The sequence below is a fragment of the Podarcis liolepis genome, assembly GCF_965112155.1.
Source record: "Podarcis liolepis genome assembly, chromosome: 16".
NCBI lineage: Eukaryota > Metazoa > Chordata > Lepidosauria > Squamata > Lacertidae > Podarcis > Podarcis liolepis.
In genome coordinates, this window is record NC_139567.1 from 18541218 (window position 1) to 18554612 (window position 13395).

General features: G+C 44.8%; 1 protein-coding gene across 4 annotated transcripts in view; it reads left to right on the top strand.

Moving 5' to 3' along the window:
• The window catches only part of LOC310695984 (G protein-activated inward rectifier potassium channel 4-like), a 165095-nt gene that overhangs the window by 23940 nt on the left and 127760 nt on the right, over positions 1–13395 (top strand). For 2 of the 4 annotated variants that reach the window (XM_083481029.1, XM_083481030.1), the window contains 2 exons: positions 3512–3790; positions 5956–7204. In XM_083481029.1, coding sequence (XP_083337155.1) covers positions 3572–3790; positions 5956–7204 — 1468 coding nt within the window. In that variant the 5' untranslated portion in view covers positions 3512–3571. Of the gene's footprint in view, positions 1–3453; positions 3791–5955; positions 8805–9745; positions 9904–13395 lie in introns of all 4 variants that reach the window. The other 2 variants (XR_014520378.1, XM_083481031.1) reach the window with 2 other exon arrangements.

A 13395-nucleotide genomic window follows, 5' to 3' on the forward strand; every position in this document is an offset into this window, starting at 1 on the left:
ACAGGGCTGCCTTCGGATATCATCTAAAAGTCAGCTAGCTGATCCTTGACATCTGATGGGAGGGCGTTCCACAGGGCAGGCGCCACCACCGAGAAGGCCTGCTACCCGATTCCCTGTAACCTCACTTCTCGCAGTGAGGGAACCACCAGAAGACCCTCGGAGCTGGACCTCAGTGTCCGGGCGGAACAGTGGGGGTGGAGACGCTCCTTCAGGTATATTGGGCTGAGGCCATTTAGAACCTCAAGGGATACAAGACACAGGTGCATAGATTGTCCCTCACAGGTACGGTAAATGGTAAAGGACCCCTGGATGGTTATGTCCAGTCAAAGGCAACTGTGGGGATGTGGAACTCATCTCACTTTCAGGCCAAGGGAGCCGGCATATTTCCACAGACAGCTTTCTGAGTCATCTGGCCAGCATAAGTAAACTGCTTCTGGTGCAATGGGACACCATGATGGAAGCCAGAGTGCACGGAAACACTGTTTACCTTCCTGCTGCAGTGGTACCTATTTATCTACTTGCACTGGTGTGCTTTAGAACTGCTGAATTGGCAGGAGCTGAGACAGAGCTCACCGCTGTCACACAGATTTGAACTGCCGACATTCTGATCGGTGGGCCCAAGAGACTTAGTGGTTTAGACCACAGCGCCACCCAGAGGAATGAACATAGGGAGCTGCTTTCTACTGAGTCAGACCATGGGTCCACCACCTAGCTCAGTACTGTCCAGTATCAGTGGCTGTCCAGGGATTCAGATGAGGGACATTCCCAACGCTGCCTGCTGATGCTGACGATTGAACGTTGTGCCTTTTGCATGCAAAAGCAGTGCTCTTCCACTGAGCTGTAACCCCTCCCCTATAGGAGGGGGTAGGAGAGCTGAAAAGAATGTCAATATATTCACATCTGGCAACCAATGCGCCCCTTTGGTTTCAAATAGTACATGGGCAGATCGAGTCTAAAAAGCCCAGGGGACTTCCGGGTTAGCGCCATCAGTGAATGGCGGAGTTCCTCCGACCGGAGGAACTGGCTCCGTGGAAACTGGGTCTTCCCGCTGCAGCGAAGGTGGGGACCCGCTAGAAATCCCAGGCAGAGGAAGCCTGGGAACGTGGGGCTCGGCAGGGCACCCTATGCACTGGGAACCCCATTTTGGAGCTCCGGAGTGAAGTGGGGTGAGTGGCGTGGTGCTGCGAACTGATTGCTACTTTCACGGAGTGAAGCCTCACAGTCATTGCCGGAGAGCCCTGACTTTTTCCTGTGGACAATTGGATTTAAAACAAGTACCCGTGAGTAGAAACGGAAAATTGGATTAAGAAATATCTTAATTTGGCACCGAAGCGGGAAGGTTCAAAACAGGAAGTCCACCTTCTGCTTTTTGTACATAGACTGAAGCAAAAATCTTGTAAGCTAAAGTCTGGAAAGTCGTTAAAAAAGTTTAAATTTCCTTCATTTATAATTACTGAACCCCCCTTGGAAGCAGGAGAAAAGGGGGGGCTTTGTTTAACGCCTACAGGAGAGGGAGTGAAGAAAGATAAGTTTCCACCATCTCTAACCTGGGAACGGGGTGTCAGAGACAGAAATTCTTGGAGAGGTTCATTGACTGTGAATGGAATACTTTGACAGATAGCTAAAGAAGAGAAATAAATTGATTCCAATGTTGCCTTCTGCATTCTAAAGAAACAAAATATCTGAAAAATGAAAGTAATTTTCCTTTGTTGGACTTGCCTTAAAAAAAAATGGATACAAATAGAAATTGTCTCCTCTAGAGGGAGCTTGCTAAATTATTGCTGCGTCTACTTGAGGACTCTACAGCTGTCAGATTAAGATCGTGGGACCAGTCCTTTTTGACCTTGACTAAATATGAGCTGGGAGGAAGTTTTGGTGCTTGCTTTATGCAAGACAAGTGCCTTGCTGGAACAGATGCATGAGAAGATGGATTTGATGAATGAGAAAATGGATTTGATGACTGTTGTGGTTAATAACTGTGGACAAACAGGGAATATTGATACAGAAACTATTCAGGGACCAACTCAGGAACCTGTACTGATTGGGCAAGTGCAGAAGATAATGGAGGAGGTTGCGGTTGCACCTCAAATAATACAAATGGAGAGACCCGAGACCCTACAGGAGTATAAGCCGCTGTCTTTGAAGATTGAAGTTGGAGTCGGCCAGGGGGAGTCTGGAGCTGAGGAGGTTCTTAACTCTGGAGAGACCTTGAAATATGTTTTTAAATATTTTTTGGACTACATTGATGATTGTGGGGAGTGGGACTCTGGGGAATGGGCTGGTTGGATGAAGGGAGACGAAGATAATTTTGGGTTGGAATCCCCCAGAGACCTACTCCCCAACGAGAAAGGAAAGAAACTAAGAAAGAGACCAACAAAAGACAAGGAAAAGTGCAAGTATAAACAAGAAGAAGAAGATCTGCAGAAGGGACATGGAAGAGACTTAAGGGCCTCGGACATTAGATTACCAGGTTGATGGACTAGATGGAATGGACAGTAAGGACTGACACAACCCGAGACCAGGATGAAGAGATGTTGGATGAAGATTGGAAGAAAATTTATAAAGAATTTTTTTTCCCCTAGGGAATTAGCCTAAAATTAATGAACATTAGAGAAAATGTTGGAATGAAACTATATGACTCTAGTAGAAAAGATATCAGGAGTTATGTATAATCGAGTATTAAGCGTTAAGCTCTAAAGTATTTTTTGGTAAGATAAGGTTAAATAACTTAAGGTAATTTGAATAACAGAATATGGGGAAAGGATGGAAAGGATTTGTTGAGTTAATTAATAGGTTAAATTGTCAAGATAAATTATTTACTAAAAATTGAGAAAGATGGAAAGAATTTGCTGAAATAATCAATCAAACTAGAATACAAAAAGGGAGGTGTGAGGAGGTCAATGAAACAAGCAAATGGAAGTTAAAGATATGTAATATGGGATTTGTGTCTTTTTTTCCTTCTTTTTTATCTTTTTGCTGTATTGTTGCATTGGTTTTTATGTCTTTTTTCTTGTTTTTTTTCTATGTATTGTAGTGTTGTTTTTAATTTTTTTCCCTTTCCTGTAATTTTGAAATTATTAATAAATATTATTTTTTTAAAAAAATAAAAAGCCCAGGACACAGATTTTCATGGCCCTCTTTTAAATTTTATTTATTGATATTTATTCAAAGATATACAGAATTACATACCCATTACAAAGTATATTTTTTATAATATACTAAAACAGCTACTTCATCTAAAATTGGAAATTTCTTAGGGACTTTTGGTGCAGAAGAGAAAATGAGCTTGTAATATCTGGATTTGACGATCGAAAAAATACTGGTTTATAGAAGGTAGAATGGTTGGACCTTAAAGAATACCATGTGTAGCTGTAGAGAGCAGGAAGTTCTTTCATTTTACTCTGTCTTGCTTTGGTTTTCTTTCTTTCCCCTTTCTCTTGTTTTCTCCTCTAGAGTTCTCCTTTGATTTTCTTCCTTCTGACTTTGCTCTCTCTCTTTTTTGTAATGGAAGGATCCTTCACCGGAGGAAGCGTAAGGCCCTGGGTTAGGCCCCCACCTTGGCCTGAAACAAATGATGGTTTTACCCCTGGCTAGCAGCAGCATGGAGTTGCAGCCAGACAACGGGCTCTGTGTCCGCAACAACACTGGCGACTGGAGGCTGAAGTCTGAAGAGTCGCGAAGCCGCAGAAACTCCATCCCCCCAGCAAAGGCTCCAATTGCCAAGCACATGTTGGCTTACCTGCCTCGGCCCCCCACAGAAACAAGCCAATATGGGACCTTTCCTCAGAAGGTACGTGGCTGGTTGAAACACTCTGGGGAATCGGACCTCTCCGATGGGAGCAGAGGGTCTCCTCACAACTCTCCCTTAATAAACTACATTTTCCAGATTTCCTCAGGGGGAAGCCTGATTGTGTATATACAAGGACGTGGGCATCAATTGACGATGGGGTGGAAGGTTCGCACGCAATGAAGGACTTGCTCACAAATTTATTGACAGCTGCACGAATTATGATAGCTAGAAAGTGGAAGGGGCAAGGAGAATATAAAATGGAAGAATGATACAAAGAGGGGTGGGATATAGCTATTAATGATAACTGAACATGTGTCATTAAGGGTAGACGGGGAATATGCAGGAGAAATGATTCTGAGGAGATATGGAGGGTGTTTGTAGAATTTGTACTGTTAAAACGGAAAGGGGTCAAACGACTGCAAGAGGTGTTGAAATTTTGGAAGGCTGGATAGTTACAATGGAACGGTCTCGGTGGTGGGGTACAGATTTTTATTCTTATTTATTTATGATTATTACTTTGTCAAAAATAAAAAAATTTAAGGATGTGGGCATGTGAGCCCTGGAGGGTTGGCTGGGGACAGGAGAATATAGGCCTCTTACTTTAAAAGGTGGGTCACCCCTAATTTCAACAATAAATGCTTGACTTGACTACTGCTTCCTTCTCTTAAGTTTGAGTGAATTGTCTTACCTTAAACAAAACTTGGATAGAGCAGTTCCATCTGAACATCAGAGATGTGCTGTCTCTGATGTCTTTTTGGCACCTACTGAAGATCTTCCTCTTCCAACAAGCCTTTTCAGATATTTTCCCCAGTCTGAATCTGTACAGGAATTGTTTTTAAGATGCTTTATCTCATGTTGTTTGCCATCCTGGGATACAAATTTAATAAATGAATAAATAAATAAATGGTGGGACAGATCCAGTTGCCCTGGTGACCAGTCGACAATTTCTATTTTTTTTTTTAAGAATAATTTTTTATTAACCGACCAATCACATCACATCAAACCAAATTACATAAATTCCAAATTACACAGCCGAATTTTAAATTTTTGTTGGGGGTACCCATATTTTAAGTTCCGAAGGGATCCAATCAACTTCTTGCTTCTTACTGCTGTTTTAATGTCCACAAATCTAACCTTATGATGTCCACAGTACTATCCAGTCCTTTCTTATTATTTTTCCACATCTCTTGTTGTTATTTTCATATATTTTTCCTTTCTCTTTGTGACCTTTGATAGTCTCCGCAAGCTGGTTAGAACAGTTTGTAATCCGACAATTTCTAGAAGGGATTTCAGAATGTTTGCAGGGCGGGAATTCACTGAAATTCAGTTCCATCACCTCTCTGGTAGGTGCCATTGCCATTATAAGAGAACAAGGGAGGCGTTCATGGTGAGTTCCTCTTTTTCTAGAAAAGTAGCAATAGGAGAAATACATCCTTGCCAAACAAAATACTGTTAGGGGGAGGGCTGAAGCTCGGCCTCGGTCCAGTATACCTGAAGGAGCGTCTCCACCCCCATCATTCTACCTGGACACTGAGGTCCAGCACCAAGGGCCTTCTGGCGGTTCCCTCCCTGCAAGAAGCAAGGTTACAGGGAACCAGGCAGAGGGCCTTCTCAGTAGTGGTGCCCTCCCTGTAGAACGCCCTCCCACCAGATGTCAAAGAGAACAACAACTACCAGACTTTTAGAAGACATCTGAAGGCAGCCCTGTTTAGGGAACTTTTAATGTTTGATGTATTACAGTATTTTAATTTTTTTTTGGGAAGCCGCCAAGAGTGGCTGGGGAAGCCCAGCCAGATGGGCGGGGTATAAATAAATTATTATTATTATTATTATTATTATTATTATTATTATTATTATTATGTGCTTTGCCAGCAGAGCATCCCAAGTTTGATCTTCAGGTAGGACTGGGAATGTCCTCTGTCTGAAACCCTAGAATGCCACTGGCAGCCATTGTTGGCAATGCTGAGCTAGATGGACCAAGAGACAAACGTGTTATAAGACAGCTTCCAAGTTCCTATCCTTATCTTGCGGAGGGTTTTTTGTCCTTCAGCTCACAATATGGGGTTGTGCTTCAGTGAAGAGCTTCCATGATCTAGCCTTAACTAACGACTCACTATTTTGGAAGACAGAGATGGAGAGCTTACTAAGTTTGTTTTCTTTTCCAGCCTGAAATGATAGCTGTTTCGATGGGTCCTTCAGACAGGAGCCCCCAGCAAACGGAAACTGCAGCCACCAAGAAAAGTGCCCTGACATGCAACTATGTGTCGGTACCCTGCAGCTCAAACATCCCCAATGACAGGACAGTCCTTCTCCAGCGGAGGCTCAGCACCGCAGAGCAGGTTGTGCCTATCAAGCATCGTCCCAGAGTCTCAATCGATACAGATGAGTTGCCCAGATACCACCGGTCCTCCAGGACTGACCCTCCGCCACCTTCTCTGTTGCGGGACCTCAATGCTCGGCTTTATCCCCAGCACGCTTTCAGTGCGCCCAACATCATCAACTCGTCGCGGAACAAAACCCCAACCCGTAGCATCATTTCCGTGCCCTCCTCGGACAAAGGGCAGAGCCGGCGCTGTAAACTCATAGACGATGACCGGCAGTTTGGCTGGGGGAACAAGCAGCAGCGGCAGCGCTATGTCACCAAGGTGGGCAAGTGCCAGGTGAACCTGGGCAACATTCAGGAAAAGAAGAGGTTCCTCTCAGATATCTTTACCACCATTGTGGATCTCAAGTACCGCTGGTTCCTCTTTGTCTTCAGCATGTGCTACATCATCACCTGGGTGGTCTTTGGCATCATATATTACTTTGATGCCTGGGTCCGAGATGATGTCAACCACATAGGTGACCCCGAGTGGAAGGCTTGCATCGAGAACATTGATAACTTCATCTCTGCCTTACTGTTCTCTGTAGAAAGTCAGCGGACAATTGGCTACGGATCTCGGATTGTGACGGCCAATTGCTCAGAAGGGGTCATCTTGCTAATGGCCCAGTCCATCATTGGTTCTATGATTGATGCCCTCATGGTGGGCTGCATGTTTGTCAAGATCTCCAGACCCAAGAAGCGTGCCCAGACCTTAATATTCAGCAAGAAGTGTGTCATCTCCCACCGGGATGAGAAGCTCTGCCTCATGTTCCGAATCGGAGATCTCCGGGACAGTCACATGGTAGATGCAAAAATAAGAGCCAAGCTAATCAAGTCCAGGCAAACAAAGGAGGGGGAGTTCATCCCACTGGAGCAGTCAGAACTGAACCTGGGCTATGATACGGGGGAGGACCGACTGTTCCTGGTGGAGCCACAGATAATTTGTCATGTCATCAATGAGGTCAGCCCCTTCTGGGAGATGTCCGCGGAAACACTGAAGAAGGAACAGTTTGAAATCATCATCATTCTTGAAGGCATTGTGGAAGCCACAGGTGGGTGGACTGTAGAGTAGAACATCAAAGAAGGGGACATATTTGGGTGACCCTACAAACTCAGCATGAGTGAGCTTTGGAGAAATGATCCATGCAGTTCTGATTGCTAGCCCTACCTCACCTCTTCTTTCTTTTCTTCTTCTTTTCTTTATAAAAAATATTTTTATTGATTTTCCAAATTATTACAGATCAAACCAAATTGCTGTAATACAATTTCTTAAAATCAAGTTCCCTGCTCTCGTTGCAATCATATGACCATATGACCCCCCCCCCCATAGCAGCTTCATTTCTTATTTAGTCTCCAGTTGACATCCTTCACTGGCCATCAAACCATCCTTCCAGCTGTCTGCTTTTTCACCTTACAAAATAGCACCTCAGTTTCATCTTGTAAATATATACAGTGGTACCTTGGGTTACATACGCTTCAGGTTACAGACGCTTCAGGTTACACACTCCGCTAACCCAGAAATAGTACCTCAGGTTAAGAACTTTGCTTCGGGATGAGAACGCAGCAGCAGGAGGAGGAGGCCCCATTTGCTAAAGTAGTGCTTCAGGTTAAGAACAGACCTCCGGAACGAATTAAGTACTTAACCTGAGGTACCACTGTAATAAATTTCAAGTGTGTAGCCCTTCATGTAGAATTTTATTCCAGACTTGGAATGTTGAAAGAGTTCAGTTCTTTCTCTCGCCATTCAATCCTTTGCAGTGTTTATCTGAGTAGCACAAGGTCACATTCCATATCAGTCCACTGTTATCAAGCTGACATGCGAATGGCAGCCATAGATATCTCACAGAGTGAACTTTCCAGACATCCACCATTAAATTCCCCCATGGAGCTCTTTCTCAGCACACAGTACACAGCAACGTCTTTCCTAAGATTCAACCTCATTTCAGCATTTATCCAGCTGTGAATCGTTTTTCTCTTTCCCCCCACTGCATTTCTCCAGCAACAGCCCTGTCTAGCTGTATCATAACTAAAGTCCTTTCAACTTCAGTCAAGGGGGGAGGGCATAGCAAAACCTTATTAAATTCCTTGTAGAACATAAATCAAAAGCCTCCCTCCCTCTTTTTCGAAGTGTCAAACAAAGTAGCAACCACACACGTCTCTTCATTGTAGCAGAGGACAAGGAAAAGAAAGACCATTAAAAAACCATAAGAAAGCACAAAACTCCTTCTCCCCTCCCCGCTTTCCTTTCAGGCTGTTTTAAGAATTCTCTAGTTTAAGAAAACATTCAAATACCTTCAGAAAACCAGTCCCAGTTCTTTCGGTGGCTGATTGGTTGCAGCTTATTAGCATATGATACTTCGAGAGCACCTCTTGATTAATGTCAATTATCCAGATTGAGGAGGAACCTTCCACAAATCATGCCCGTAACGATGGCTCGTCCATGGCAAGGGGCACACTCTCAGATCGCTCCCGTTCTGCCTTTCAAGTTGGCAGACACAGGATTGTGTGACACTGCGGGGTGCAATGAACTCCCCACTGAGGGGCATTGAGAGAGTTTATGCCAGGGGTCAGCAAACTTTTTCAGCAGGGGCCGGTCCACTGTCCCTCAGACCTTGTGGGGGGCTGGGCTATATTTTTTTGGGGGGGAAAACAGCAAAAAGATAAAAAAGAAGGAAAAAAAGACACAAATCCCATATTACATATCTTTAACTTCCATTTGCTTGTTTCATTGACCTCCTCACACCTCCCTTTTTGTATTCTAGTTTGATTGATTATTTCAGCAAATTCTTTCTATCTTTCTCAGTTTTTACTAAATAATTTATCTTGACAATTTAACCTATTAATTAACTCAACAAATCCTTTCCATCCTTTCCCCATATTCTGTTATTCAAATTACCTTAAGTTATTTAACCTTATCTTACCAAAAAATACTTTAGAGCTTAACGCTTAATACTCGATTATACATAACTCCTGATATCTTTTCTACTAGAGTCATATAGTTTCATTCCAACATTTTCCCTAATGTTCATTAATTTTAGGCTAATTCCCTAGAAGAAAAAAATTCTTTATAAATTTTCTTCCAATTTTCATCCAACGTCTCTTCATCCTGGTCTCGGGTTGTGTCAGTCCTTACTGTCCATTCCATCTAGTCCATCAACCTGGTAATCTAATGTCCGAGGCCCTTAAGTCTCTTCCATGTCCCTTCTGCAGATCTTCTTCTTCTTGTTTATACTTGCACTTTTCCTTGTCTTTTGTTGGTCTCTTTCTTAGTTTCTTTCCTTTCTCGTTGGGGAGTAGGTCTCTGGGGGATTCCAACCCAAAATTATCTTCGTCTCCCTTCATCCAACCAGACACAGGATTGTGTGACACTGCGGGGTGCAATGAACTCCCCACTGAGGGGCATTGAGAGAGTTTATGCCAGGGGTCAGCAAACTTTTTCAGCAGGGGCCGGTCCACTGTCCCTCAGACCTTGTGGGGGGCTGGGCTATATTTTTTGGGGGGGGGATATGAACCAATTCCTATGCCCCACAAATAACCCAGAGATGCATTTTAAATAAAAACACACATTCTACTCATGTAAAAACACCATGCAGGCCCCACAAATAATCCAGAGATGCATTTTAAATCAAAGGACACATTCTACTCATGTACGGGAGTTTCCGCCGCCCATGTCTCTTGAAGGGCAATGACGTTAAAGTTTTGGCTACAGAATGGAATATCTGTAGATTGAGATAAACATCTAGACCAACTGGCTACATTCCAGGAAAGGATATTTAGGGCATTGGCTGATTCTTGGATTTTGGGCACCCTTGGAGATTTTCAGCCATTGATTCTTTAGGGCGGTGGAGTCTGGCATATTTGTAGGGAGGTGGGGTAGGATAGAAAAACCTTTTGTAGTAGGGACTGATTTGGTGTGTTTAGTTTCTCTGACAGTTCTCTCATGTAAAAACACGCTGATTCCCGGACTGTCCATGGGCCAGATTTAGAAGGCAATTGGGTCGGATCCAGCCCCCCGGTCCTTAGTTTGCCTACCCATGGTTTATGCCTCATCTCCTCTCTTTCCCTTGCCTGAATTTCTCTGTAGCTGCCGGAGGGCTACAAAGAACACCCACCATTAACTCATTGGCGTGGCCAGAAACCACCTCACCTCTTCTTTCTCAGGAGAGTAGAGCAGTGTTTCCCAAACTTTTTTGGGCAACGGCACACCTGTTTACTGAAAAAAAATCTCGCGGCACACCACCATTAAAGCCCCGCCCCGTGACGTCAGCGCGCAGCGTCACGCCGGGAGGGACACACGAAAGTGAAAGTTTTTCCCCTCCCCCTTGCCGGGGAACCTCCAAGCTTTGGGGGTGGGAGGAGGCAGCAGAGTGAGGGACTGAGGGACGGCGGCAACTGAGGCGGCGGCGGCTGTTGTGGTGGTGGCGGCGATAGCGGGCGGAGGAGGGGGCGGTGGCGGGGCTTGAGGAGCCGTCGCCGGGAGTTGCTGCTGCTGTTGTTGCTACTGCTGCCCGGACATGCCGGCCTCCTCCTCCTCCGCTGTCTCGCGCTCCTCCCTTTTGCACGCGCTGCCCCGCCGCTTGGCACCACCACCGCGGAGCCGCCCCCGGCTCGACGCGGATCCTCGCCGCCGCCGCCGCCTCTCACTGCCCGACTCGCCCGCCTCCCTCCCACGGCACACCAGCCAATGTCTCACGGCACAGTAGTGTGCCGCGGAACACCGGTTGGGAAACACTGGAGTAGAGGGTCCTGGGATCTATAGGAGAGCCAGAATATATGTGTCTCCGCACACCTTTCTTGTTACTTACACTCGCCTTGTTCTCCTGTTCTGTACATAGCATGCTTCAAATGTCTGTCCCAATCTTTCTGCAACCTCATGCCCTTCAGATGCTTTGGATTCCCAAGTCCCATTATCCCCCAGCAGCATGGGCTGGTGATAATCAAGCAAGTTGAAAGAAATACTTTTTTCTTTCTTTTTTATTATTATTTATTGAATTTCTATAACTCCCTATACCCGGGGGTCTCAGGGCAGTTCACAGAACAAAATCATGATCTAAAACCACAAAATACCTAGTAAAAATAAAAATAGCAACCCAATACCCCCCCCCAAAAAACACATTTTAAAAGGGCATAGGATATACATCGGATCAACCAAAGGCCTGGTTGAAAAGGAACGTTTTTCCCTGGCACCCAAAGGTGTATAATGAAGGCGCCAGGCAAACTTCCCTGGGGAGAGCATTCCACTGCAGAGAAAGTCCGTTCTTCTGTTCCCACCCTCCTGACCTCTCAAGGAGGGGGCATGCGAAGGAGGACCTCATAAGATGATCTCAGGGTCTGGGTAGGTTCATATGTCATCTTTCAGTTAGGAAAAAAAATCTGGGTCATTTACAATAGATACAGTGGTACCTCGGGTAACAGACGCTTCAGGTTACAGACTCCGCTAACCCCAAAATTGTACCTCGGGTTAAGAACTTTGCTTCAGGATGAGAACAGAAATCGTGCAAAGACAGCGGGAGGCCCCATTAGCTAAAGTGGTACCTCAGGTTAAGAATGGTTTCAGGTTAAGAACCGACCTCCAGAACGAATTAAGTTCTTAACCCGAGGTACCACTGTAATCAAAACCATCTCAGTCAAAATTCATCAAAGGTTAAAAATCTGGTAGTTAGTTTTTTTAAAAAGATATTTAACCTGACACCTCTAGGCAATCAGTACTGGTGCCAGGCAAACATTCCCAGGAAGAGAATTCCATAAATGGAGGACCACAACTGAAAAGGGCTTCTCCTCAGCCTCCAGCCAGTTTAAGTGTTATGGCTGGAGTTTCCAGAGAAGCAACTCAGAAGAAAATCAGTCTTTGGACAGGCTGATGTGGGTGTGCTTCCTCCTTCCCTGGGTTCAACAACATGGAGGAATTTAAATGTGAGCACCATCACTTTATGCTCAAGCAACCAAGCTGAGAGACATAATCAGAGTAGTTTATAAGCAATTCAAGAAGAAAGGAATTGCTGTTAAACAAAAGTAACATTTATTTGCAGGTGGAAGGAGGGAGCATTATGCAACACAACACACTAGCATATTTAATTCAGCCAATAATTTCTGTGTGCAGATGCATGTATAAGCACTGCCGTTTCTGAGCATATCAATTAGGATGTTTTGTTCGTTTGCTTTTAAAGTGGAATCCGCACTCTCAAGTGAAAAGAATGTGAACATGTATTAAATTAGGGTTGCCATATTTCAAAAAGCGAAAATCCGGACACAAAAGTTGTACACCTACAGTGGTACCTTTGTTCTTGAACTTAGTCCGTTCTGGGGGTCCGTTCGACTCCTGAAACTATTTGAAAAACAAGGCGCGGCTTCTGATTGGCTGCAGGAGCTTCCTCAACTCAAGGAGAAGCTGCGTCGGATTTTCAGCTTCTGAAAAACATTTGCAAACTGGAACACTTACTTCTGGGTTTGCAGCGTTTGGGAGCTGATTTGTTCGCGAGCACCAAGGTACCACTGTATTTTTAAGGACACTGGCCCAAAAAATCAACACTACCGATATGAAAGGCAATATGCCTGGATTTTCCTGGACATTTTGACTGATTTCTGAAAATTCTGGAAGCTATTTTCAGTGTCTGAATCATGGACATATCCGGGAAATTCTGGATGTATGGCAGCCCTAATTAAATGCACACAGAATAAACATCACAGAGACAAATCAAATCAAAACATAATTATTTGCAGTGCAGGATGGCTGTGTCCTGTGCCATCTGGTGGTCATTCCTCTCTGTCTTGTCATTTCCAGAGGGCCTGCTTATTAAGCACTCAACATGATTAGTTTGCACAAAGTATGTGGGGAGGTTAGATGACATCGACCACTTATTGAGCATTCATTCTGATTTGTTCGTGGGAAGGTTATAAAGTACTGCATCAACCAGGCATGATCCCCAAAGATCACAAACTGTCTGCTGGGGCAGGGGAAGTGAGTTTGTTGTGCAAGAACTCCAGAACTACCGTATTTTTCACTCTATAGGACGCACTTTCCCCCCTCCAAAAATTAAGGGGAAATGTGTGTGTGTCCTATGGACTGAATGCAGGCTCCTTGGCTTCAGCAATAGGAACGCGAAGCCTCCAAAGCGCAATGGGAGCGCTCCCTCCATGCTCCGGAGGCTTCGTGTTGCTTTCGCTGAAGCCTGGGGAGCGAGAGGGGTCGGTGTGCACCGACTCTCCTGGCTTCAGCGAAAGGAACCTGAAGCCTCCGGAGCGC